Consider the following 25,801-nt stretch of genomic DNA (forward strand, 5'->3'; position numbering starts at 1 on the left):
GTGATCTCTGTCAAATAAATGAATTAATAAAATCTTAAAAAAAAAAAACCAAAACCCACCAAACTCAAAAGCAGGTAATTTCTCATCAGGTTACTTGAGAATACAGATGAGAAGCATCCTCTTTTTGCTAGGCGTTTACTACCCATTTGGAAAGGAGGAGAATGCGAGAAAGAACCAGCAGAAGTGTGGGGCACGCTTTAATACACAATACCAACAAATACCTAAATTTGAATATTCTACAGCCTTTAAAGACAACAGCTGTTCAGGTGGGTGTAACTGTACTAAGTGCTCCAAGAAGACAGATAAAAGGCTTCTGAACACATAGAGTATGATGTTCCAAGTTATTTAAAACAAAGTATTTGCTCTTTCTATTGCACCAGTAACCTCAATCTGGAAGGCCAATAATATAATCTCAAGAAAAGCTCTGTAAGGCTACTAGTTTCCACTTCTAGCTCTACATGGCCATTAGTCACAAATTCACCTCAACATCTCATACAGACAATATTAGCACAGTTTTAGAAAACTGTCACCAATTTCAGGTTCAAGATCTACTGACTCAGCTTCAACATGTGACTTTGAGAAAGTCTTAATCACTATGATCTTCTCTAACGACCTTGCATAGAAATCCTCCGAAATACTGCTATTTTCTAAAGAGGTACAGTACACTTAAACAGAAACCGCATCCTACCTTCAGTAAGCTGAAGAACCTGCTTACTTTCATTATTAAAATTTTGAATCTGGTTTCACTGTGTTTCTCACTGTATCTGGAAAGCATTAAAAACATAACTGTGGCTATATTCATTAATTTTTTTTTCCTGAAAGGTCATAGAAATACTGAACAATGATTTTCTCTGAGAAGAGTTTCCTTCTTTACATTTTCTAACAATAAACGAGACATTTAATTTCAAAAAAAGTTATCTGGTTGACAGGAGGGAGTTAGACCTTTCACACTTTTTTTTTTTTTTTTAAAGATTTTATTTATTTATTTGACAGAGAGAAATCACAAATAGATGGAGAGGCAGGCAGAGAGAGAGAGAGGGAAGCAGGCTCTCTGCTGAGCAGAGAGCCCAATGCGGGACTCGATCCCAGAACTCTGAGATCATGACCTGAGCCGAAGGCAGCGGCTTAACCCACTGAGCCACCCAGGCGCCCCACACTTTTTTTTTTTTTAAACAATTTCATTTATTTATTTTGGGGGTGGGGAGCCAGGGAAGAAAGAAAGAGAGAACGAACCAGTTAGGAGGAGAGGCAAAGGGAGGAGGAGAAGCAGACTCCCCACTGAGCAAGGAGCCAGATGTGGGACTTGATCCCAGGACCCTGAGATCATGACCTGAGCTAAAGGCAGATGCTTTTCTTTTCTTTTTTTTTTTTTTTAAAGATTTTATTTATTTATTTATTTGTTTGTTTGTTTGACAGACAGAGATCACAAGCACGCAGAGAAGCAGTCAGAGAGAGGAGGATGCAGGCTCCCCGCCGAGCAGAGAGCCCAATATGGGGCTCGATCCCAGGACCCTGGGATCATGACCCGAGCCAAGGGCAGAGGCCTTAACCCACTGAGCCACCCAGGCCCCCCTAAAGGCAGATGCTTAATTGACAGAGCCACCCAGGTGCCCTTACACTTTGGTATTAAATAATTCTAACACGTTTGAAAGGAATAAAATGAAGACATCTGATTTTTTTTTTAGTGCACAACAGAGAACTAGAAACCACTGATACCTCCAAATCTTTCTGTCTTGTAATTTCATTGCTCTAAGTTAAACATTTTAGTGTCGTTGAAAAATGATAAAATGTCATCTTGACCACAGCTAAATATGGACAAAAGGAAGAAATGAATGAATAAACATCTGAAAAATGGCAACTTGGCTGCATGTGTCACTTTAATCCAGTTGGAAGACTGGCCAAAGTCAGTATTTATATCCTTATAAATATATAAGAAAGCAGGTAACATAACTTTCATATCAGGTGTATGGAAGAGATAAGTGGGAAATAACGAAGTCTGACCAGCAAGATTTTTTTTTTTTCGGGTCAATCTGTTCATAAGGAAAGGGGCTGAGCACGCTAGCATGCATTCTACACGAAGTCTGTGTAGTAGCCCTAAACGATGTGGAGGACTTGTGCCTCCGGAACCAAGAAGTCTTTTAATATCCAACAAATTTGTTCCATTAGGGTGTATCCAGTGATATTTTTTTCTCTTGTAAGAATGCAAGACATTTGTTGTTGTTGTTGTTTTTAAAGATTTTATTAGAGACAGAGAGTGCACGAGAGAAAGAGAGCAGGTGAGCAAGCACACCGTGCACAGGGGGAGAGGGAGAAGCAGACTCCCCACTGAGCAGGGAGCCTGATGTGGGACTTGATCCCAGGACCCTGGAATCATGACCTGAGCCAAAGGCAGACTTAACCAAATGAGCCACCCAGGGGCCCCTGTTTGTTGATTTGTAAACTGACACCTGGAAAAGATTTTTTTCAAGAGTTTACTTATTTATCTGGGAGAGAGAGCGAGCGAGAGCAGGGCTGAGAGAATGAGCTGGGGAGGGGCATGGGAGCAGCAGACTCCCGGCAGAGCAGGGAGCCCGATGTGGGACTCAGTTCCAGGCGCTGAGATCATGACCACAGCCGAAGGCAGCGGCTTCACGGACTGAGCCACCCAGGTGCCCAATCTGGCAAATTATTGTAGTGTTTTACTGCTTTTCTGATTATGAAACTAATATATGCTTATAAAAACATCCGCGACAGAAAAGCATGCTAATTCACCAGAATCTTAACTATCCAAAGCAGACCAACTGCTACCAACAGAATAGTTCTCTTTTTTCTTTGAACTGCAGTACCCGTGAGGACGCCTCTGTCAGCCACTCTCCCTCTTCGTCAAAGCTCCCAGCAGAGGGTCCTGGCTCCACAGCTCAGCGTGTGCAGCACCAACTTACAAAAAACCTGGTTTTTCTAAACGTAAGATAGCATGGATGACCTCCCTCTAGAAGGATTTCATTCAGCTAAAAGAAAGTAAAATGGAATTAAAAGTACACCTATGAGGGGCACCTGGCCGGCTCAGTCAGAAGAGCATGTGAGTCCTGATCTTGGGGCCACAAGTTCAAGGCCCACACTGGGTGCGGAGATGACTTAATTAAACAGAACAAAACTTCCACCTATGAATCCACACCAAATTTCTCAGCTATCAAGATGACTTATTAACTTAACCTGACACAGCTATAAAAGCAAATTAACCAGTGGAAGGACTAGCAAAAAATACAATTAGCCTCTGTTGTCAATCAAGTATCTCAGATGCTGAGTGGACATGTCCTCATTTCACACATCTGGTGCCACAGTCCTATGAACACTTGTCAAACTGTGAAGTAATGTTCTGTGTTGACAGAGACTGGCACAGACGTTAGCTGTGCTATTATTATATATTCTGGCTACGGATTATGGGCCATTCTCATTTAACCTAATCTCAAGCAGGTAATCTATTCAGCACTTTTGGACAGTAGAGTAACATATACACCAAGAGCCTCCTTGGAGATTATGAATTATTATTAGAAAAAAGCTGCAATAAGGAAATAGTTAAGTCTATTATAGATTTTATTATTTTTAATAATTTTTTGAAGATTTTATTTATTTGACACCGAGAGAGAGCACAAGTAGTAGGGAGATGTAGAGGGAGAAGCAGGGAGCCCAACACGGGGCTTGATCCCAGGACCCTGGGATCATGACCTGAATCGAAGGCAGATGGCCAACCAACTGAGCCACCCAGGTGCCCTAACTTTTTTTTTTTTTAAGATTTATTTATTTTGAGGGGCAGGGAGCCTGCCTCACCCTCTGCCTCTGCCCTGCTCTCTCTCATGAATGAACATTTTTTAAAAAAAATTCTACAGAAGGCTTCTGGCATTTTGCTAAACTTAAGACTTTAAAAGACCACTGTTAAAGAATTAGCTAAAAATTAACATAAAAAAGTACTGACATTAAGGAAGTATCAAAACTTAAAAAAAAAAAAAAAAAAAAAGAGCCATTCATTTGAGTGAGGAAATTTTCCAATATTTTACGGCAAAACATTAGCACCTGTCTGGGTAAAAATATCAGGACAGAAAACAAGAACTACTAGAAACGGGACACCCAAGGAGACGCTAAGCTTTCCTGCAAGGTAAAGACAAAAACATAGTAAAGCAGTATGTAAGCATCCTTCAGATTTTAGAAAGCTGTTGGGGGAAAATCTGCCTCTTCGGGGCGCCTGGGTGGCTCAGTGGGTTAAAGCCTCTGCCTTCGGCTCAGGTCATGATCCCAGGGTCCTGGGATCGAGCCCCACATCGGGCTCTCTGCTCATCAGGAAGCCTGCCTCCTCCTCTCTCTCTCTCTCTGCCTGCCTCTCTGCCTACTTGTGATCTCTTTCAAATAAATAAATAAAATCTTTAAAAAAAAAAAAAAAATCTGCCTCTTCTTGGCACTCGGACCAGAGAAAATGTTCCCTCACTGAGGACACTTAGATACCGTGAAAGACTCCTTAGTGCCCCTGCGGTAAATAAAATAATGAGCTTGCCCAAGGCTGCTGCTTCTAACATGCTTGGCGCTAGCCAACAGCACAGCCCCAAAGCCCCAGCCAGCCAAAGAGGTCTCCGAAAGCGAGGCCCCCAGCAGGATGCCGTGCAGGTGCCCATCTCCTTGCTTTTGGATTTAATCCTGACAGAAACCAAAGACTTGAAGAACAGAGAAAGAGCTTGTCTTTCTCAGAACCCTCCACCAATGCCGCACTGAGCTCTGGGACAAGGTTTCAACTGGTCTGAGTCTGAGGTAGCGTCAGGACAAGCACCTCGCTGCTTTTATGGGTACCGTCATGTGACTTAGCAGTCACCTGAGCCAGGGGTTGGACTGACATCTTATCAAAGCTGTGCACCTGAATAACACTAATAAAACTAATGGCAGGGGCGCCTGGCTGGCTCGGTCAGTGAAGTGTGTGACTCTTGATCTTGGGGTCATTGAGTTCGAGCTCCAGACTGGGTATAGAGAGTACTTAAATAATAAATCTTTAAAAGAAACTGAAAAAACAAAAAACAAGAACAAAAACTAATGGCAGCTAGCATTGTCTAGGCCAGTCATTGCTTTAAGCACATGAATTAGGCTTTTCTTTTCTTTTTTTTTAAGATTTTACTTGGGAGAGAGAGCATGAAGGGAGGGTATAGGGGCAGGGGAGAGGGAGAAGCTGACTCCCTGCTAAGCAGGGAGCCCAATGAAAACACGGGGCTCCCTGGACCCCGAGATCATGATCTGGGCCAAAGGCAGCCGCATAACCGACTGAGCCACCCAGGCACCCCTCTCTTAGGCTTTTCTTATCCGCACTGTGATACTAGGGAGTTAGGTGCTCTTCGTCCCATTTTACACACAGGAGAACCAAAGCACAAAGTAAATCGCCCAAGACCACAATGTCTGTTCAGCCAGTAGCAGAGCTGGGATTCAAAGCAGGCGGGTCTAGCCCGGAGTGCCGGAGCACCTGTCCCTCGCCACAATACTACAGATGTCTCTCATTCCACGTCCATATGGTGCAACTGAGGGAGTAGCTGCCAAAAGGACCACAATTTCCCTTGAAGTCATCATGAATCACTTTTTAAAGGATCTAAGTTTTAGGACACTGAGTCACAGTGAATTTCAGCCTAAAGATTTAAAAGCAGGTTAAACCTCAGCCATTAGAAAACCGACCAACCCCTGACCAGAGCCCTCTAACTTCCTGGAATATCCACCAGGTAAAACAAATGCAAAATGTAAACTGCTACTTGAATGTAACTTCATTGCTTTAATAAAATTATAAACTGATTACAGAGAAATGAGGACCAAAAAGGAGTAAAAATCACCTGAAATTAAGCTCCTTGGAAGCATCTGTTACTTTCTGGAGGCGCATTCGGAAAGAAGTCCATGTATTTAATAAGCAAACAGAATGAGCCCTAAAAGGGAGCTCCCTCTTCACTGACCTCATTTGGGTACGAGAAAGCCCTGCAGGGTGGCGGTTAAGAACCCAGAATCCAGACTCAAACCGGCCTGGATCTGAACGCTAACTTGTAAAGTTGGACCAGTTACTTAACCTAAGTCTCAGGTTCCTGATCAGTAAAATGGGGATAACAGCATCTTTGTTAGGATTCTTCCAGGACTTAAAAGGGAATGGAAGTTAAGACATTAAGTTTAGTGCAAAGTCATCCTGAACATCCAATGTGTTACATTACTACTTTTTCAAAGAGCATCCATTCAAACACTTCTCTGTGCCAAGGGCATTATCCTGTGTTGACACAGATTTATACCAACATGAACACCTGCACAGCATTCCGTTTTACAAGCACGATAAACCGCTTATGTAGCCCCCTACTTAGGTCTTTGGCGGAGTTTTGGTAATATGGTAATTCCATCAATTCAAAGATGCCTCTTTTACACAGTTTAACATCTCTGAAACGCATCTTACAAATGGCATTTCACAATTTAAAGGCAGAAGTTTCTTTTCTAGGTGGTACATACATTAATTGAAGTAAATATCCGATGTTTACATTAAAAAAAATTTTTTTTTCAGTGCTCCAAGATTCACTGTTTACGCACCACACCCAGTGCTCCATGCAATCCGTACATACCCTCCTTAATACCCAAAACCACAGGGTGCCTGGATGGCTCAGTGGGTTAAGCCTCTGCCTTCGGCTCAGGTCATGATCTCAAGGTCCTGGGATCGAGCCCCGCATCAGATGGCTCCGTGAGCAGGGAGCCTGCTTCCCCTTCTCTCTCTGCCTGCTTGTGATCTCTCTCTCTCTGTCAAATAAATAAAATCTTAAAAAATAATAATAATAATACCCACAATACCTCCCTTCCTCCTCTCCAAAACTCTGTTTGTTTCTCAGAGTCCATAGTCTCTCATGGTTTGTCTCCATCTTCCAATGTCCTCCGTGTTATTCCCTATGCTCCACTAGTAAGTGAAACCGTTAAGATATTTTTGGCTTTCTGTTTGACTTATTTCACTCAGCATAACCTCCTCCAGTTCCTGATGTCTACATTTTTTAAAACTTGAGAATTTTCTTAGAATAAATTTTTAGGGGTGCCTGCGTGGAGGCTCAGTTGGTTAAATGGCTGCCTTTAGCTCGGGTCATGATTCCAGGGTCCCCGGATCAAGCCCCCAGTCGGGCTCCCTGCTTGGTGCGGAGCCTGTTTCTCCTTCTCCCCAACTTGTGCTCTCTAGCTCTCTCAAATAAATAAATAAAATCTTTTTTAAAAATAACATTTTAAAAGTAGAACTGCTGGCCCATTTTACGTTCTGATACACGTCACCAAGCCACCATGCGGAAAGACCGTGTTATTAGTACAACCTCCACTGGCAGAAAGTGACAAGAGTCCATTTCTCCACATCCTGGCCAACACAGGGTGGGGTCGATCTTTATCATTGTTGCTAATCTGACAGGCAGAATGATCTCATCTTACCCATTTCTTTCACTGCTGAACTCAATTTACTTTAGATATGATGTCCAGTTAGTCACTCAGTAGAAGGAGTACCACAGACCGGCTGCTCCTGCCTGGCAGGTGAGCCAAGCAGGATCGCTCCCATTTCTGGTTTCCTTACATCTGACAGTTAAGGGGAGCAGTGACGTACTGTGGGGGGCATCATAAGCCAGACCCAAGATCAAGCCCAGCTGTGCTGCTTACTACACGTGCCAACCTGAGCAAATTCCTGGTTTGTCTGTTTCTACAGCCGTAGGACGAGGCTAAGGAGGGCCAACCTTTCATGACGCAAATTAGAAATACTGCAGAACTCTGTGGCATAGTGAATGCTCCACAAATGGTAGCTATTCGAGGAGGACTTCAACCACAATGGCGTAAGAGGTGAGAACTGAAAGATCCCCCAAGGAACACTACACTTCCTTACTCATTTCTTTCTCCAACAGGGATGACTGGTCTTCAGCCAGGCCCCCCAAAGGAGTCTTGTACGGGAACTGAAAGCTCCTTCTTAGCACCTATTTGGAAACAGTCCATTCAGATGACAGGGGGAGAAATGAATACAGCGAAAGGCAAACAAATTATTTGTTCTAAGAGAACTCAAATCATCTTCATTCATAAAGATTATATACAAAATTTTGGGTTTAGTCAAAATCAGCAAGAATGGGGGTGCCTGGGTAGCTCAGTGGGTTAAGGCCTCTGCCTTCGGCTCAGGTCATGATCCCAGGGTCCTGGGATCGAGCCCCACATCGGGCTCTCTGCTCAGCAGAGAGCCTGCTTCCTCCTCTCTCTGCCTGCCTCTCTGCCTACTTGTAATCTCTGTCAAAAAAAAAAAAAAACAGCAAGAATGGTTTTTTTTTTTTAATTTTTTAATAAACATATAATGTATTATTAGCCTCAGGGGTATAGGTCTGTGAATCGCCAGGTTTACACACTTCACAGCACTTACCATAGCACACTCCCCAATGTCCATAACCCCACCACCCTCTCCCGGCCCCCCTCCCCCCAGCCACCCTCAGTTTGTTTTGTGACATGAAGAGTCTCTTATGGTTTGTCTCCCTCCCGATCCCATCTTGTTTCATTTATTCTTTCCCTACCTCCCAAACCCCCCACGTTGCATCTCTACTTCCTCATATCAGGGACAGCATATGATAGTTGTCTTTCTCCAACTGGGCAAGATTTCATTTCTTTTGATGGCTGCATAGTATTCCATTGTGTATACATACCACATCTTCTTTATCCATTCATCTGTTGATGGACATCTAGGTTCTTTCCAGAGGTTGGCTATTGTGGACATTGCTGCTATAAACATTTGGGTGCACGTGCCCCTTCGGATCACTGCACTTGTATCTTTAGGGTAAATACCCAATAGTGCACAATTGCTGGGTCACAGGGTAGCTCTATTTTCAACATTTTGAGAAACGTCCATGCTGTTTTCCAGAGTGGTTGCACCAGCTTGCATTCCCAACAACAGTGTAGGAGGGGTCCCCTTTCTCTGCATCCTTGCTAGCATCTGTCATTTCCTGACTTGTTAATTTTAGCCAAGGAATGGTTTTTGTTTTTAAGATTTTGTTTATCGGGGTGCCTGGGTGGCTCAGTGGGTTGGACCTCTGCCTTCGGCTCAAGTCACGATCCCAAGGGATCGAGCTCCCCACTGGGCTCTCTACTCAGTGGGGAGCCTGCTTCCCCCTCCCCCTCCGCCTGCCTCTCTGCCTACTTGTGATCTCTATCAAATAAATAAAAATAAAATCTTAAGATTTTATTTATTTATTTCAAAGAGAGAGAGAGAGAAAGCAAGCAAGGGCACGAGCAGAGTGGGAGGCCCAGAGAAGCAGGCTCCCCACTGAGCAGGGTGTCCAGCACAAGGCTTGATCCTAGTACCCTGGGATCACAACCCAAGCCAAGGGCAGATGTTTAACTGACTAAGCCACCCAGGCACCCCAAGAATTCTTTTCAATAAGCAGAGAAATACTATCAAGTACAATGAATTTGAAATCATGAAAAAAACCCACCACCACCACCACCAACAACAACAACACCATACCAACCCCATTTTTAGGTTTAATCATTCAAACACCTGACAGGAGACTCATGGACCCAAATTCAGGACTTCCGGCTGCTATAAAAACTATCACCAATCAAGCCCCAGTTCCGATTCCTGGCTCTCAGGAACATACTCAGTAGGCATTCATTTCCCAGTGACACAGGTTTCTTCCAACGTCCCCAGCTGACAGGCAGAAATCCCCTTATTTTTCCATTCACTCAGCATCCCTCAACACCCTCCCCGCCCCCATCCTTCATTCTTAGTCTCTAGCACCTATGGGGGCACTAGTCTCACAGCCGGCCGGCTCACTGTGACCTCACAGCCTGGGCCTCCAGGTTTCCCTCCTAGCCCAGAACACTTCCATCATCAGCTAAAAGCCTGCAGAGGCTTCTAAAGGATAAGATCGAATTCGTACTGGTTTTACCTATCTCACTCCAATTCTACTTTCTTTTCCACCATGGCACAGTCTCCCAACCCCATTCTAGTGCTCCTATCTCAAACACCACAAGCACCCCCTGTTCCCTCCCATCCCGCTGGCGAGGTCCGGTTCAAGTCACAGTCCCTCCACACAGCACTTTCCAATGTCAGCTCTGACCAGTCACCGCCCTCCCTACATTACAATGGGTGATACAACTCAGCATCTCATGAAATACCAGTTCCTTACTAAGTAGTAATCGTTGTGATCTTGGATGGATCATTTAACCTCTACAGGCCATTTCCTCATCTAAAAAATAATAAAAATCAAAATTAAGAAATTTTAAAAGGTCTTCTCCTGTTCTAAAAATCATCTAATTTTGTATACTGCCATATCCTGTTTCACATACTAATTTCACTTCTCTTATTTGATTTTAAAGTTCCGCAAGGGAGAAAGCATTTCTTTCCCAACTCTCAAAGCAACTTATCCCAGGATGTGGCTCAAAGAGATGCTCAGTAAATGTGACATTAAAACAGGTCATCAGCACCGAGATAGAAATCTTCAAAGAGCCAAGTGTGAACCCAAGACCTCTTTCTTTTCTTTTCTCTCTCTCTTTTTTTTTTTTTTTTTAAGATTTTATTTATTTGTCAGAGACAGAGGGAGAGAGAGCGAATGAGCACAGGCAGACAGAGAGACAGGCAGAGGCAGAGGGAGAAGCAGGCTCCCTGCCGAGCAAGGAGCCCGATGTGGGACTAGATCCCAGGACCCTGGGATCATGACCTGAGCCAAAGGCAGCTGCTTAACCAACTGAGCCACCCAGGCGTCCCTCTCTCTTTTTTAAAAAACAGATTTAATTTATTTATTTGACAGAAGCAGTGAGAGAGTGAATACAAGCAGGAGGAGCGGAAAAGAGAGAAGCAGGCTTCCCACTGAGCAGGGAGCCCAATGCGGGGGCTCGATTCCAGGACCCTGAGAGCATGACCAGAGCTGAAGGCAGAGGCTTAACGACACCCAGGCACCCCAAGATTTTTAAGTAATCTCTACACCCAACGTGGGGCCCAAACTTACAACCCTGAGATCAAGAGTAGAACGCTCCACCAAACGAGCCAGCCAGGCACCACTCAAGACCTATTTTTAAAGCAGTATTGAAAACTGATAAAAGCAGTTAGTACCAGACAAGTAGAAGACACCAAGATGATCCACTGTTGGTTCTTTTCTAGAATTAAAGGTCTGCCTTTATAGAAAATAAGCTGCTGGCTTGAATGCCATGAACACAAGTGTGAGAGCTCAAAATGGTCTCTATTTTTTTTTTTTTAAAGATTTTATTTATTTATTTGAGAGAGAGAGAGATCACAAGCAGGCAGAGAGAGAGGGGGAAGCAGGCTCCCCGCTGAGAAGAGAGCCCGATTAGGGGGCCTGATCCCAGGACCCTAAGATCATGACCTGAGCCGAAGGCAGAGGCTTAACCCACTGAGCCACCCAGGCGCCCCTCAAAATGATCTCTTAATTTGCACGCAGCTCTGTCTGAAGTGTGTGTACGTAAGTCTCTGAACAGCAGACGTGACTTTTAGGTAAGCTCGGATATATTGTGTGCCCTAAGGGAGAGAATTCAGAGGCCTTGTTTGGTGGAGAACCCCTGGGACTATCTGAAGCCTACAGGACCACGGCAGGGAAAGTGAGTTCACTTTGGCCATGCAAGGCTGAAACCTCCAACAAAGAGCAATTCCTTCCATTCTGTGCCCCAATGCCCCCCTCCTCCCCTCCAAAAAACGCGCGCTTTTGTAAGACAAACAGTAACAAAGGCAGATATACCGAAGCATTTAGTTCTATTTTAGGCTTCCAGGAAAATGTTTTTATTTTTCTCTCTTCTCAGGGCAGCACAAGTCAATGTGTAGATGGAAAGTAAGCAAGAGACCTGCTGGAGGATGGGGTCCACATTAACCAGAGTTAACCAGGAGCTTGAGGACAGTGAGAGGAGTAAATCCCTGGGAACTCCAGTCAGAGGTAGAGGCCCAAGCCCCTTGCCACTCCATTACCTTCAAATAATACGTATTTAGTACCCATGTGTATATGCCCCCCTTATGGAGAGAGCAGATATAAGCTCTACTTCAATCAAGTCAAACTGGTCAATGCTATTCCAGCCACTTCTAAACATGTTCTGGCTCACAGCTAACATCCTAAAGAGCTATCAAATCAAATCAAAGCCTCTCAAATGAAATCAGTTACTCCTTGAATAATCAAATGAAGGAAACACTGCTTTTTGAAATAACAGCTTTTAAGACAAAGCAATATCCCTCCTTCTCAATCAGCTGTTTCACAGAATTTCAAGACAAAGGGCAACTACTGTACTGTCACTTTTTTTTTTTTTTTGGAGTAAAGCCACAAGATTACTAATAATAAACAGCTAACGGTCACCATTCAAAAGTAATAATGACATTATGACTTCATATGCCAGTTATCTACCAAATTGGAAAGAACCAAATATATGCATTTTTCTCTCCCCAAAGAAAATCTGGAAGTAAATGTGAGCACTCTGACTCACTTTCTCTCCCATCAGAACAATTTCTGGGGGAATGTTAAACAGTATCATCTTCCCTAATTATAGGATGGGAGAGAAGGGTTTCACACTTGTTCAAGAGTTTACAATTTAAGTTGGAGAATTTATGAGATGCTCATGGTCTAGGTCTAGGATACATCTGAGTGCCTGAAAATTATTAAAAATAGACCTCAAATCCATATTTTCATTTTTTTGCTTTAGTGCTACATATATAATGGAATAAACTTAGAGAAAAATATGAACTACCGGGCTTCCAGATTCAAGTTTCTCGGGTAAGCTCAATGGAGAAACCCAAGTTTGCATTGTGGGGGAGAAAAAATTGTTCCTGCAGGGTTTTTGCAGAGGCTGTCGACGTGAGCAGCCGATCTTTTTAAAAATCCCATTACAGCTAACACACAGTGCTGTATTAGTTTCAGGTATACAACATCTGAGTAAGCCAATCTTGGGATGGTACCACGACTGTTTATCTGCTAAAAACAGTCATCACCTATGGAAACGTCAAATTACTCCTCTGTACGTCCATGATAGAGTAATTTAACAGCCTAAGCTCTCTCCTTTGCTCTGACTTCTAGCTAAGAAAAGAGAAACCGAAAACGTATGTTACTCTAAAATCTACAGCTGGTTCTGTCTGCTTTCTGACACTTCAGTGCTGACTTTGAGAATACGCTCTCTCGGGAGCTTAGTTAGCATCACAAGGACAGCTCTGAAAAAAACACTTTCCTTCCCCTTAAAGGACTCTTCAAAATTGCCTTCTATGAAGCACAACCTACATGTCTAATATCAAGACACTTTGGGGTGGAACTCTGTGCCTCAGGCAAGGAGAGCAAAACAGTAACTACCCATAGGTTGGCAGGACTCAAAAAAGTGGGGAAAAAAACAGCAGTCTTTTTATAGGGGACCACATTTCTACATTTCCACTTTCTTCCTCTTTGTAAAATATTAATAATTTTACTCAGGGGTAGTAAACAAATGCGTGGCAAACTCTCAACCATCAGAAAAATGTCAGAACTTGAGAGGCAGCGAACCCGGGATATGCAAATGCTAAACTTCAGGTTCTCCTGTAGAGCTGACACATTATTCGATAACACCCACCCTTGTAAAAATAAATTACATATCCAAAAGGGCAAGCTGCTGCCGTCAATTGGGTAAACAACATAATTACCATGTGCCAGGTGGAAAGCGAATCCTCATGTAAATAGTTTGGGCTCGGAATGAGCTGCAAACTGGAAAGCAGCTTATTTTTAAACTGTCAGCAGGTTTCTTTTGTGCAATTAGACTGTAATACAGGGTAATTGCTCAAGTTTCTTTTCAGAAAAATCGCCATCTGACTCGTGCAACAGCAAGACGAACCTAAGGATTTAGGACCCCACTGTTTTTTTTTAACCAAGAATTAAAAGACACTGAGGTTCTTTAATGAGTTCTGGCATATACTTCTAACCACCTCTCCAACTAGCCTCAGGTTCTGGATTGCAAAAATCTCTTGACTGGGTAAAGTAAGACTAATTGAGTGCTTTTACATAAATAGTTCAAGTTTAAGTCTTAACAACAACAATAAGGACAAAAACCCTTCCCCTCATACACTTCTTTGCTACAATCATGCTGCTTTGACTTTCCCTGAATTACCAACCAACAAGCAAACAGAAATACTCGAGGCATTCACACAAAGGCAGTTAAAGACCATACATCAACCCAACCCTCCTAAGTCATATTTAATATTCCACTCAGCATCGGTGTCAGCTATCCGGAGCCCACCCCACGGTAAACGGGACAAGTGGGCACCGAGAAAGGACGGGCTCGGCTTCTTTGTGTTATCAGGGCAAACGAAGGTAGATGAGTACAACAGGAGGCCATCTCGGCATCTGCGTGGCATCACACTTACCTTGAGGATGTCCCCCCTTTTGAAGCTCAGCTCGTCGTCAGCAGTAGCTTTGAAGTCATATTTGGCGATGGCTTCCATTCTGAGCGCTGCTCAGGGCTCAGCAGCCTGAAGCCGGGGGAAGGGAGTCTTCCCTGCCGAAGCCACCCAGCGCTCTGGGCTCGGCCTCGCCGCTCTCCCGGGACTCGCTCGTGCACTCCGGGACACACAATGCCACCCTGAATCACAAGAAGGATGGGTGAGAGAAGTGGCCAGCACCGAAGGCAGCCCCGCCCTGCCGATCGGCCCGCTGCCCCAACCCCCACGCCCCCTGGCTCTGCCCGGCTCGGCCCGCCTCCCTCGCTCGCAGGCAGGAGCCCCGATCGCCTCCTTCCTCTTCGCAGTCTCAGCCCCCAGGCGACTGACAGGCCCGCCGGCCAATGGCGGCCGCCGCTCGAGCTATTCCCGAACACACTTCCTCTTCCTTCCCGCTGGGTGTGCGCGGGGTGCAGGAACCGGCTGGAGCCCCGCTCAGTCTCCGCCTTTCCTCCCTCGCCCCTTATGCTCCGCTGCTCCGGCCCGAGATGCAGTCCGCTCCAAGAAAGGCCTCGCCCTGGGGACGGGACCCCGCTTTTCTCCGTGGCACGGGCCCATCTCCTTCCTTTCTCCCTGCCAAGCTTTCGGGCTTTCTGAAAACGCTGGGTCCCCGACCCAGTCGAAAGCAAGCAATTCCAGCTCTGGTGCTCAGCTGCTTGACTGTTGTCAGAAACTAACCCTTGGTCTGCTCCTAGGAAAGCAGGAGAAGGTGAACCTCGGAACTCCTCTCTTAAATCCAATTTGCTGTTCTGAGCAAGGCAGCTCCCCTCTACTACTGCCAAACTGCTCAGCAAGCTCAGGTAACCAGAAAAAGGAGATCCGGCTGTGTCAGAGCCTTTTGTGGGTGAAGACCTGCTCTTGCCTAAGGCACCTTTCTCCCCTGAATACCCCCAAGGCTTTGGAGTCCCAACAGCCCTTGAAATAGATGTCCTAGGTCCAGCATTTCCAGAAGCATCCTCCACATTATTTCCAAACACCCTAGGGAGCAAAGCTGAAGTCCTAACTACACTTGAAAGGAATCCCTTTTTCAGAATCTGAGCTGCCAGATGCCTTATCTGGGGATGAAAGGGCAGGGAGATGGTGCCAGTAAATCAAACAGAAGCCTCTCACAGTCACCCTGACAACAGCTGCTCTTCTCAGAGCCAGAGGGGTTCTAAAATAAGCCAAATTGCATTTTGCAGGTAAAGATTCTGTAATAACCTTTACTGTACTACGTGATGTGGAACGGTGGGCATTCAGTCTCCAGCCACAGAGCCACAGACATGGACGTAATCTAGACCTCTGCCTAAGGAAAGGAAAATAAAGCCCCATTCTCGTTTTCAGTTCGTGTTTTCATACAGGCTAAATAAAAGCAGAAAACAACACTGACAGTGGCAGAACGGGGACAGAGTATTTATAGTGACACCCTTCTTGGATAATTACCACCTAGCAGAAAGCTCATCTGAGGGGCACGGGTGATTATTATTCTTTTGTTCTAAAGTTAACAACTGGGGCATTAATCAAGCATAGCTGCAAATGGACTAAGCAGTAAGCCAGCTGGGAATATTAAGATTAGAAGGAAATGAGTGTTACCAGGGAGGGAAGAAATCACCTGGTAATAAAAAGTCCTTCAGAGACACCTGGGTGGCACAGTGGGTTAAGCCTCTGCCTTCGGCTCAGGTCATGATCTCAGGGTCCTGGGATCAAGCCCCCAGTCAAACTCTCTGCTAGGCAGGGGACCTACTCCCCCACCCCCACCTTCTTGTGATCTCTGTCAAATAAATAAATAAAATCTAAAAAAAAAAAAGTCCTTCAGTCAAATTCTGAAAGCCACACATTCTACCGCGGGGAAATTAATCAACCAAACCAACGTTTACTCTATCAGGCCATACCTACAATATTCCATGTGGGGCTGGCTCTAAAAGAGGGAAGACAGAGCGCTAGCAAACACATATATGTATATGTCTCATTTTAAGTGTTTTTTTTTTTTAATTTTATTTATTTAGGGGCGCCTGGGTGGCTCAGTGGGTTAAAGCCTCTGCCTTCAGCTCAAGTCATGATCTCAGGATACCGGGATCAAGCCCCACATCGGGCTCTCTGCTCTGCCGGGAGCCTGCTTCCCCTCTCTCTGCCTGCCTCTCTGCCTACTTGTGATCTCTCTCTCTCTGTTCAAATAAATCAATAAAATCTTAAAAAAAAAACAAAAACCCTTTTATTTATTTATTTGACAGACAGAGATCACAAGTAGGCAGAGGCAGGCAGAGACAGGAAGGGAAGCAGGCTCCCTGCTGAGCAGAAAGCCTGATCCCAAGACCCTTAGATCATGGCCTGAGCCAAAGGGAGAGGCTTTAACCCACTGAACCACCCAGGCGCCCCTCATTTTAAGTTTTAAGTGATCTCTACACCCAACATGGGACTCAAACTCACAACCCCAAGATCAAGTCCCATATTTTCTCAACTGAGCCAGCCAGGCACCCCTCAGAGTATTTATTTTTGTGTGTCCTTAAACACCCTTTATTTATTCTCTCTGTAGTTGCTTTTTTTTTTTGTCAAACTAATCCATGTATATAATTTTGAAAGTCACTGCTTTTAAAAGGCTTATTTTTAAAAAGGGCAGTTCCCCACCCCAACACCTACCAGCAATCACCCTCAATTTTGTCTTTTGCTTTGTATTTTACTTCCAGTATTTCTAAACAATATGCTTTTACTGCTGTTTCTTAGTTTATTCCAGCCATGATCTACCTCTTGTGAGACGTTCGCCCCTGCCAGCATCCCCCCGCCCATCCAGTAATACCATGAATTCCGGTTTAAGCAGTTCACATTACAAAATATTCTTCACTGCTGATTTAAATATATTACAAGCAACTTTCCTTTCTGGTACAATCCTTTACTTTTCCCTGGCATTAATAACTGCTTTTCCTTTTTTGCCTACTTTCCAATGCGTGTACCTGTTTTATTGAGCTACAAATGTTCCAAGATCTTTGCTACATGCCTGTCAATACTTTAAATATTTTCTATCTGACCAGGTAATTTATTTTAATTGGTGTCCAGAGCTGATTGTTGGGACTATGTTTCAATGGTAGGAAGCTAAATTGAGCAGATCTAACAAGGATAAGGAGTTTCATATTTGAAAAACAGAAATCAGAAAATCAGAAACTCAAAAGCATTGTCACAGGCAAGGTAGTATGTTGTAACAAGGAACAAACTTCTAAGTCATATAGGATTTCAGACAACTGCAGTGTAACTAAACAGACACGGCATAAAAACCAAGACGGTTTTCAACACTGGGTTTTCCTGTGACCGAACTCATCTACCACAGGATTCCTAGAAAAAAGCATAAACAGACTAACACTCTTGAAAATCATGTTTCACATAACTATGGCTTCGTGAGATACAGTTTGAGAGAAATGAAAACCAGGCATAATCAATACTTCCGTGGTTGTGCCAAATAAAAATAAGCAGCTCATGGAGAAAACCTGAAGGGCTCAGCTTACGAGGCTAGCCACTGAAAGAGCACACAGGCTAAAGGAATTCAAAAGGATGTGTTTCATTAAAGGCAAAAACAAAAACAAAAAAAACCCACTCACAACCCTAAAAACAAAAAAAACACAAAAGCCCTAACAACATACCCACAAAAAAACTATCATACAGAACACTAATAACTAAAAGAAGAAAACTGAAACTGGACGCAATGTATAATGATTTTAACAGAGAAAATGGGTTGAGAGTACATTTGACACTGAACTCTACTGAGAACGGTTAAGCTGTTCCAGCACACACCCTGCAGCCCATCACAAGCAACAGATTTTATTTTATTTTATTATTTTTTAAAAGATTTCATTTATTTATTTGATAGACAGAGATCACAAGTAGGCAGAGAGGCAGGAAGAGACAGAGGGGGAAGCAGGCTCCCAGCTGAGCAGAGAGCCTGATGCAGGGCTGGATCCCAGGACTCTGGGATCATGATCTGAGTGAAAGGCAGAGGCTCATTAACCCACTGAGCCACCCAGACGCCCCCACAAGCAACAAATTTTAAGAACACAAGTGCAGGAGCCCCTGCAGTGGGTTTAGGGTCTGCCTTCGACTCAGGTCCTGATCTCAGAGTCCTGAGATCAAGCCACACATCAGGCTCCCTGCTCCTGGGGGGGCCTGCTTCTCCCTCTCCCTCTGCCTGCTGCTCCCCCTGCTTGTGCTCTCTGTCTGGTGAATAAATAAAATCTTAAAAAAAAAAAAAAAAAAAAAACCCGTATGTGCAGCCTGAATTGTTCATGGCAAACAATGTGCACTGAATCCTCAAATGCAGTCCCCTGTACTTGTAGGACTTTATTTTCTTTCTTCCATTTAACTCTCTTCTTCCCCAAATTTACAGAACATAAAATACACAACACTCACTGGGCAATATAGCTTAATGTCTGCATGGTCTCTAAAAGCAGGCTGACAGGGGTTCAAGTAATGATCTTGATGCTTACCAGCTATAATTCTGGGTAAGCCTTTTAAACGAGCCCCATTTCTTATCAGTAAAATGGGGATAGTATCACCTACTTTGTAAGATTCATTCATTATTAGGTAATACAGATAATATAGATGAAGTGGTTTGAACAGGGCCCAACATTAAGTTACTCAAAATAAGTTAAAATGTGATTCTACTTAAAACATAAGATGTTCAAGGATGCCTGGGTGGCTCAGTCGATTGGGCCCTGCCTTTGGCTCAGGTCACGATCCCAGAGTCCTGGGATCGAGTCCCACATAGGTTTCCTTGCTCGGCAGGGAGCTGCTTCTCTCTCCGCCTCTGCCTGCCTCTCTGCCTGCTTGTGTGCGCGCTGCGCTCTCTCTCTCTCTCTCTCTGACAAATAAATAAAGAAATAAAATCTTTAAAAAAAGGTTCAATTTCACTGTTAAAAACTGCAAATTAGGGGCGCCTGGGTGGCTCAGTGGGTTAAGCCACTGCCTTTGGCTCAGGTCATGATCTCAGGGTCCTGGGATCGAGTCCCGCATCAGGTTCTCTGCTCAGCAGGGAGCCTGCTTCCTCCTCTCTCTCTCTCTCTCTGCCTGCCTCTCTGCCTCCTTGTGATCTCTGCCTGTCAAATAAATAAATAAATAAAATCTTTAAAAAAAAAAAAACCTACAAATTAAAACAATGAGATTTCCTTCACCTAACTGGCAAATTTTTTTTATTTTTTTTTTTTAAAGACTTTATTCATTTATTTGTCAGAAAGAGAGAGAAAGCACACAAGCAGGCAGAGAGGCAGGCAGAGGTAGAGAGAGAGGCAGGCTCCCTGCTGAGCAAGAAGCGCGATGTGGACTCGATCCCCGGACCCTGGGATCATGACCCCAGCCGAAGGCAGCGGCTTAACCCACTGAGCCACCCAGGCGTCCCCTAACTGGAAAATTTTTTAAAGGTTTATAGTATTTAACCTCTCCAATACTTTGGGTGAACATACTCTGATTCCTTATCCAATGTTCATCCATTTAACATTTTGAGCAGCTACTATATGCCTGACTGACCATGTGCTTGATACTGTGTTATAACAAACCCATCACAAAGGCCACACTGTAGTAGGGAATTAATCAGTTCAATTTTTCTGGAAAGTAATTTTATAGTATACTATACTATAGTAATTTTATGTTGACAATTTAAAAATAGATATCCTTGAACAAGCAATTCAATTCCTAGATTATCTCACTGAAATAATGACAAATACCATATGTCACATACATATATACCTGATCAATATCCACGAGCGCATCTATGGAATAGCTATGTAAATACCAAGAGATACTATCAAGTTAAAAGCAAAAATGCAGAAAAATTAGTTTATCCCATTTCCATAAAGCAAAATAGTATTTATCAAGGGGCGCCTGGGTGGCTCAGTGGGTTAAGCCGCTGCCTTCGGCTCAGGTCATGATCTCAGAGTCCTGGGATCGAGTCCCGCATCGGGCTCTCTGCTCAGCAGAGAGCCTGCTTCCCTCTCTCTCTCTCTCTGGCTGCCTCTCCGTCTACTTGTGATTTCTCTCTGTCAAATTAATAAAAAAAAAAAAATAGTATTTATCAAATGTGTGCTAAAGAAAAGACCCAAAATGTTAACAATGGTTATCTCTAGGAGCAAGAGGACAAAATATTTTTACTTTTTCTTTTTTTTTTTCAAGATTTTATTTATTTATTCAGGAGAGGGAGTAAGAGAAAGAACACTAGGTGGGGGCGAGGGGAGGAGAAGCAGACTCCCCGCTGAGCAGGGAGCTCCCCGGGATCATGACCTGAGCCAAAGGCAGACACTTAACCAACTGAGCCATCCAGGCACCCCAGTATTTTTAATTTCTGCACTACACACCTCAACTGTATTTTCATCACTACGGTCAAACACCAAAAAATATTACTGGTGCTCTGGAGTCAGACCTGAATTCAACTGGCCCACTACCACTAGACGGGCGACGCTGGTGAAATAACCTACATTCCCTAAATCCTCGTTTCCCTCAGCTGGAAAATGAGGATAATAACGCACCTACCGGACGGGACATTTTGATGACTGAAAGAGATAGCGCATGTAAGGCCTCGGAGTGGAGTAAAGGCTGTGGAGTCTCTGGCACACAGTTGTAAGAGGTACCAACTGGCTGGCATCACCAACATCTTTTCAAGTACCAGTCTGTATGTTCCTGCACTGTCCCTCTTCTTCCATCTACATACAGACTCAGAAGCGCTTTCTGGTAGGCAAATTAACAGCCCTATTAAATATAAACTTTAAAATTAAATTGCTCCACATCAGAGTCCTAACAATGCTCAAATATTTACACATATAAAGACTAATCACATCTATCGTCACTTATTCTATTAGGCTTTTAAATATTTACTCTGTACATACAGAAAGCATAATTTAAGTTGACTAATTTAAAGCCACATTCCAGCCTCATGATTTTACAGCTGCCTCCTGTAACAACAGTTTTGGGTTTTGGACCAGCTGCATCAAAATCATTCGTCCCATTCAGGGGTGCCTGGGTGGCTCAGTGGGTTAAAGCTTCTGCCTTTGGCTCAGGTCATGATCCCAGGGGTCCTGGGATGGAGCCCTGCATTGGGGCTCTCTGCTCAGTGGGGAGCCTGCTTTCCCCTGCCCCCACCCCAGCCTGCCTCTCTGCCTACTTGTGATCTCTGTCTGTCAAAGAAATAAATGGAATCTTCAAAAAAAAAAAAAAAAAAAAAGTCCCATTCAGAGACTGATTCACCATGGGGTGCCTTCTAGAGTTCTGCAATGTAGTGGCCTTAGGCCCAGAGCCTAATTTAAAATAAGATTCACAGGTAATTCTTATGCATGCTAAACCTGAAGAATCACTGATATACTAGAAGGATGCCTTAAGCAGATTTTAAAGTTTGCATTCCAGAGGATGCACTACAACTTTGTTGTGTACGATGAAAATAATGCGTCCTCACTTGGCTCAACAAGGAAAAAGCCAATTTTGACAAATAAAACCAAGGGCTCTCAACAGTCTTTCAGTGGTGCTAGAAAGTTCTTCTGAATTAAGCAAGTAACTATTAATTTCTCTCAGGAGAGCATGGTGGGTCTCTTTTCTGTATTACTTAATTTCTCCAAAATCTATTACTCTTCTGTTCTAGGTACAATCAGAACTGCTGCTGCACAACAGGCAACATAATAGATTTTTCTCAGAAAAACTAAGTACCATCAACCAGTAGTATTTAAAACCTAGCAATCCCTCAAATCTGAATACACTTGCTAAGGAAGTAAACTGCCTCAAGCATTTAAATGCTTGCTTTTAGTATCAAAGAAAGCCGATTAGAAGAATTAACTTCGTTTTTTATTTTGGGAATTCAGAAAATTTTGAACCAGGAAAGAAGCAATGGAACACAGTTATTCCTTTCTACCGAAAAAACCCTGACAGCAATAACAAAGATGCCTGATTAAAAGAACCTTGGCAAAGAATAAATTCATACTGTCACAACGGGCAAGTGTTAATTAATTCATCTATGGCCTAAAATTCTATTCCCTCAAATATTTCATGTTATCTTAATTCTATTGTAATATAGGTCTATGGTTAGTTTTTGTTTTTTTAACGTGAACCACTCCAACTAAAAGCCAAAAAAAATAAGTCATACAAGCCACCAACTGACCCAATCTTCCTTAACCAATACAAGAGAGACACAGGAAGAAAAGCGTAAGCAGGCACAAAAGCAGAATATCGAAACAAAGAGAACAACTAAAACACAAATAACACAAGCAAGCTACACTTGTGACCCTGTAGCAGTATTGACGGCTTATGGATGAATTCAATCCTCTGAGCCTCCCAGTTCCCAGGGGAAGAACTTCAAGTCTCGCAGGGCTGACTGAAGCCCACGCTTCAAAGTGAAGGATAAAACAGGAAAAGAGGGGATCTTCCCCGGAGAGAAAACAGAATCTTTACATGAGGGAGAAGGCAAACTGCACCAAGGGGCAGAAAAATTATGTCGAAGAGGGGACAAAAAGGAGGAAGGGGAAGTAGATTAGAAAAAAAGGGGGGGGAGGGATGGGCAAATGACTTGCATTACACAAGTAAGCATCTGATGTCCGCAGTGAAAATAGAAGTAGCAAGGGAAGGCAAGGACTGGAGAAGTATACATCGAAAGAGAGACAGGAAAGCCAAAGAGAGAACGCTAACTTCTTTCATGTGTCTTTTGGACTCTTTTCTGAGTCCACAGCACCAAACGATAGATGTCGAGTGCACTTCGGCTCCTCTGCAAAGCCCAACTTTTACAAGGACTCCCTCAACAAGCTATAACTCATGTGGCTTCTACGGAGAGCCTTACAGATGAAAAATACCGGTGCTTCTCTATCCCCTCGCACTGAAATCCTTCCTCGGAGCATTCCAACCAACTGCTGCTTACTGTTCTTTACAATTATTTTTCAGAGCAGCCTCAAAAAAAAAAAAAAAAAAAAAAAAGCGGACATCTCGACTGGTTCCGGCAGCAAAGGTTCTAACTCAATGGTATTCATACGGTAGGTGGGTTCCCTCCCCAAATTCGGCCCAATGACACCAGGAGATGGTGACGTGGTGGCCGTGCAGGTCGCAGGAGCATCAATCACCACATTTGCAGCCGCTGCGAATCCCCCGCCTCCCGGGCCAAGTCAGACTGACTCACAGAATGAGTACCCAGGGATCCCGGGCTTCTCCCGACCCCTCTAGAGGCGCAAACCCTCCGGAAGAAAGCGTGAAACTTAATGAGGAGCCCCCCGCCTCCCGCCCCCGGGGTCCGGGGCTGTGCACCGAGCTAAGGGCCGGGGGAGGACGGTCCCCAGGAAGGAAGCGCCCCAAAAGGGGAAACGCGGAGCCCGGGAGCCCCGGGGACTCCGTCCCCCGCCCCAGGCCTCGCCGTCCCGACCCCGAACCCCGGCAGCCCTGGGTAGGCTGGGCCCGGCGGGCCGACTCCCGCTGCCGAGCGAGGGGGAAGAGGCACCGGAGCACCGCCGCCGGCCGCACTCACCGTGGCGCAGCGGCTCCGCTCCGCGCCTGGCCGGCCCCTCTGCAGCGGTGCGAGCGGCCGCCGACCGCGCTGCTGCTCCCCGAGGGCAGCGCCTGTTCCCGCCGCGGTCGCCGCCTCAGTGTTCGTCGCCGCTACCGCCGCCGCCGCCGCCCGCTCGCCGAAGCAGCACAGCCGCCTGGCTTCCGCTCCTCCTCGGGGTCCCGCGAGAACTTCCCCGCGCGGCCCCGCCCCGCCCCGCCCCGCCCCCGCGAGACTTCCCCCGGCGGAAAAGGCCCAGAGCGCAAGCGCTCCTCCTGGGCTCGGGCCCCGCAGGTAGCCACCATCTAGATGCCAAGGCGCGTGCGCCAGACCGCCCCGGAGCAGGTGGAACCGACTTGGCTCCGCCTCCGGGTCGCTGTAACCCTCTCAGTGCCTAGACGGGTCAATTACAGCTTAGCCCCGAAGGCGTAACTCTTCACCACGCCCTAATCACTTCCCTTCTCCTGCCGGGGGTGGGGTGCGGGAATCTCCCTCCACCCTGAAACACTCCAAAGGGACGACCAGCTTTTGAAATACTTGAGAATGTGGGCCAAACAGCCGCGTTAGAGGAATTAACATATTCTTCGCTCGCTTATCTAATCCAGCGCCTACTGTGTGCTAATCATAGGTATAGGTACAGGTATTGTGTGTAGAAGGCACACTGAGGAACAGGTATCCTGGCCCGCCAGGAATTCGCGGTCTGGAGGAGAGGAAGGAAAGTAAACAAACAGATGCTATATGCAATGTTAGAATTATTTGGGGGAATGCTGAGGAAGCTAAAAAAAAAAAAAAAAAAAAAAAAATGGGGGGAAGGACCGCTACTCTGCCCATATTAGAACAGCCTTCCCAGAGAAGGTGATGATGACGTCTGAGCTGAGTCTTGGAGGGCGAGTAGGAGTTCACTAGACAGAGAAGTCCGGGTAAGAGTGCTCCAGGAGAGGGGACCGGCACGCACGCCCAAAGGAGCAGAGGCGGGAGAGTCCTGTTCTGTGTAATGCTAAGTAGTTCGATTCCTGCAGCAGGCGGGTGAGTACGGGGGAGCAGCAGATGAGGCTTGAAGAAGTAACTCCTATTTTTCAGTTCCAAAAGCTCTTTCTAATTAAAGAGAACAGAACGTATCTCATGGTAATGTGCTCCCTGGAAGCCAACAGAATAGTGCTGCCATGAGAATAACCAGCCGTCTGATTCTGCAGAGGAAAGAAGCCACTGAAGTAAGGAAAATGAGCTGCTCTCTCACCGGGCATTTTATGAGCACCAACTGTATTCAAGGCACTTTGCAAGGTAATAGATGAACCTACCAAAGCCTCTGCTTTCAGCAATTTGTAATTCACAGGAGAGCCGCCTGTTCTGCAAGGCAAAAGAGCGGGCCTTAAGTCCCACTGAAATGCATACAGGACCGCAGAGAAGGGAGCCAGTTATTTAGTGCTCGGCTAATCAGAGAGGACTTGGTGTTTGAACTGCAACCTGGAAGCTGGGAGGAAACACTGACAGAATTAGCCAATATGTTAAATTGCCCAGATTTTAAGATTTGGGGTGGGGTGAGAGACAAGGCCAAGATGTATGGCTTAGGGTTCATGGTCAAGTGATTAGCAACCTCTGAAGGTTTTTGAGCAGGACACGTCTGATATGTAGTAAAAATAATAAGAGGGTTATCTATTTACCACCTGAAGTGTATGGTGTTTCTAGAGGGTGGATAATAAGTATTCCCATTTACAGACTCAGAACTGAGGCTTAGAGAGCTTCCTGATGTGACCCAAGAAAACCCAAGTACAGTAGACCCAAGACTTGAACCTAGGCCTATCTTGTTCTAAAATCCGTATTTTCGCCACTATGATGCTTTATAATTACTTAGTAATTCTAGAATGGTGGCCAGGAAAAAAACAGAAATGGAAGGGAAGGACTTAGCTCCTGAGCAGAGAGGAGGAGGAAGTGAG

General features: G+C 44.9%; 1 protein-coding gene across 1 annotated transcript in view; it reads right to left on the reverse strand.

Annotated features, from left to right (window-relative positions):
• GRB2 (growth factor receptor bound protein 2) overlaps nt 1–24,062 on the reverse strand; it is a 71,240-nt gene extending 47,178 nt beyond the window's left edge. Inside the window, exons 1-2 of the mRNA XM_032320086.1 lie at nt 23,850–24,062; nt 14,336–14,550 (exon numbers count right to left, since the gene is read on the reverse strand). Coding sequence (XP_032175977.1) covers nt 14,336–14,413 — 78 coding nt within the window. The 5' untranslated portion in view covers nt 14,414–14,550; nt 23,850–24,062. The remainder of the gene's footprint in view (nt 1–14,335; nt 14,551–23,849) is intronic.
• Between the last annotated feature and the right edge of the window lie 1,739 nt (nt 24,063–25,801).

This window comes from Mustela erminea, chromosome 18 (genome assembly GCF_009829155.1).
Source record: "Mustela erminea isolate mMusErm1 chromosome 18, mMusErm1.Pri, whole genome shotgun sequence".
NCBI classification, from domain to species: Eukaryota; Metazoa; Chordata; class Mammalia; order Carnivora; family Mustelidae; genus Mustela; species Mustela erminea.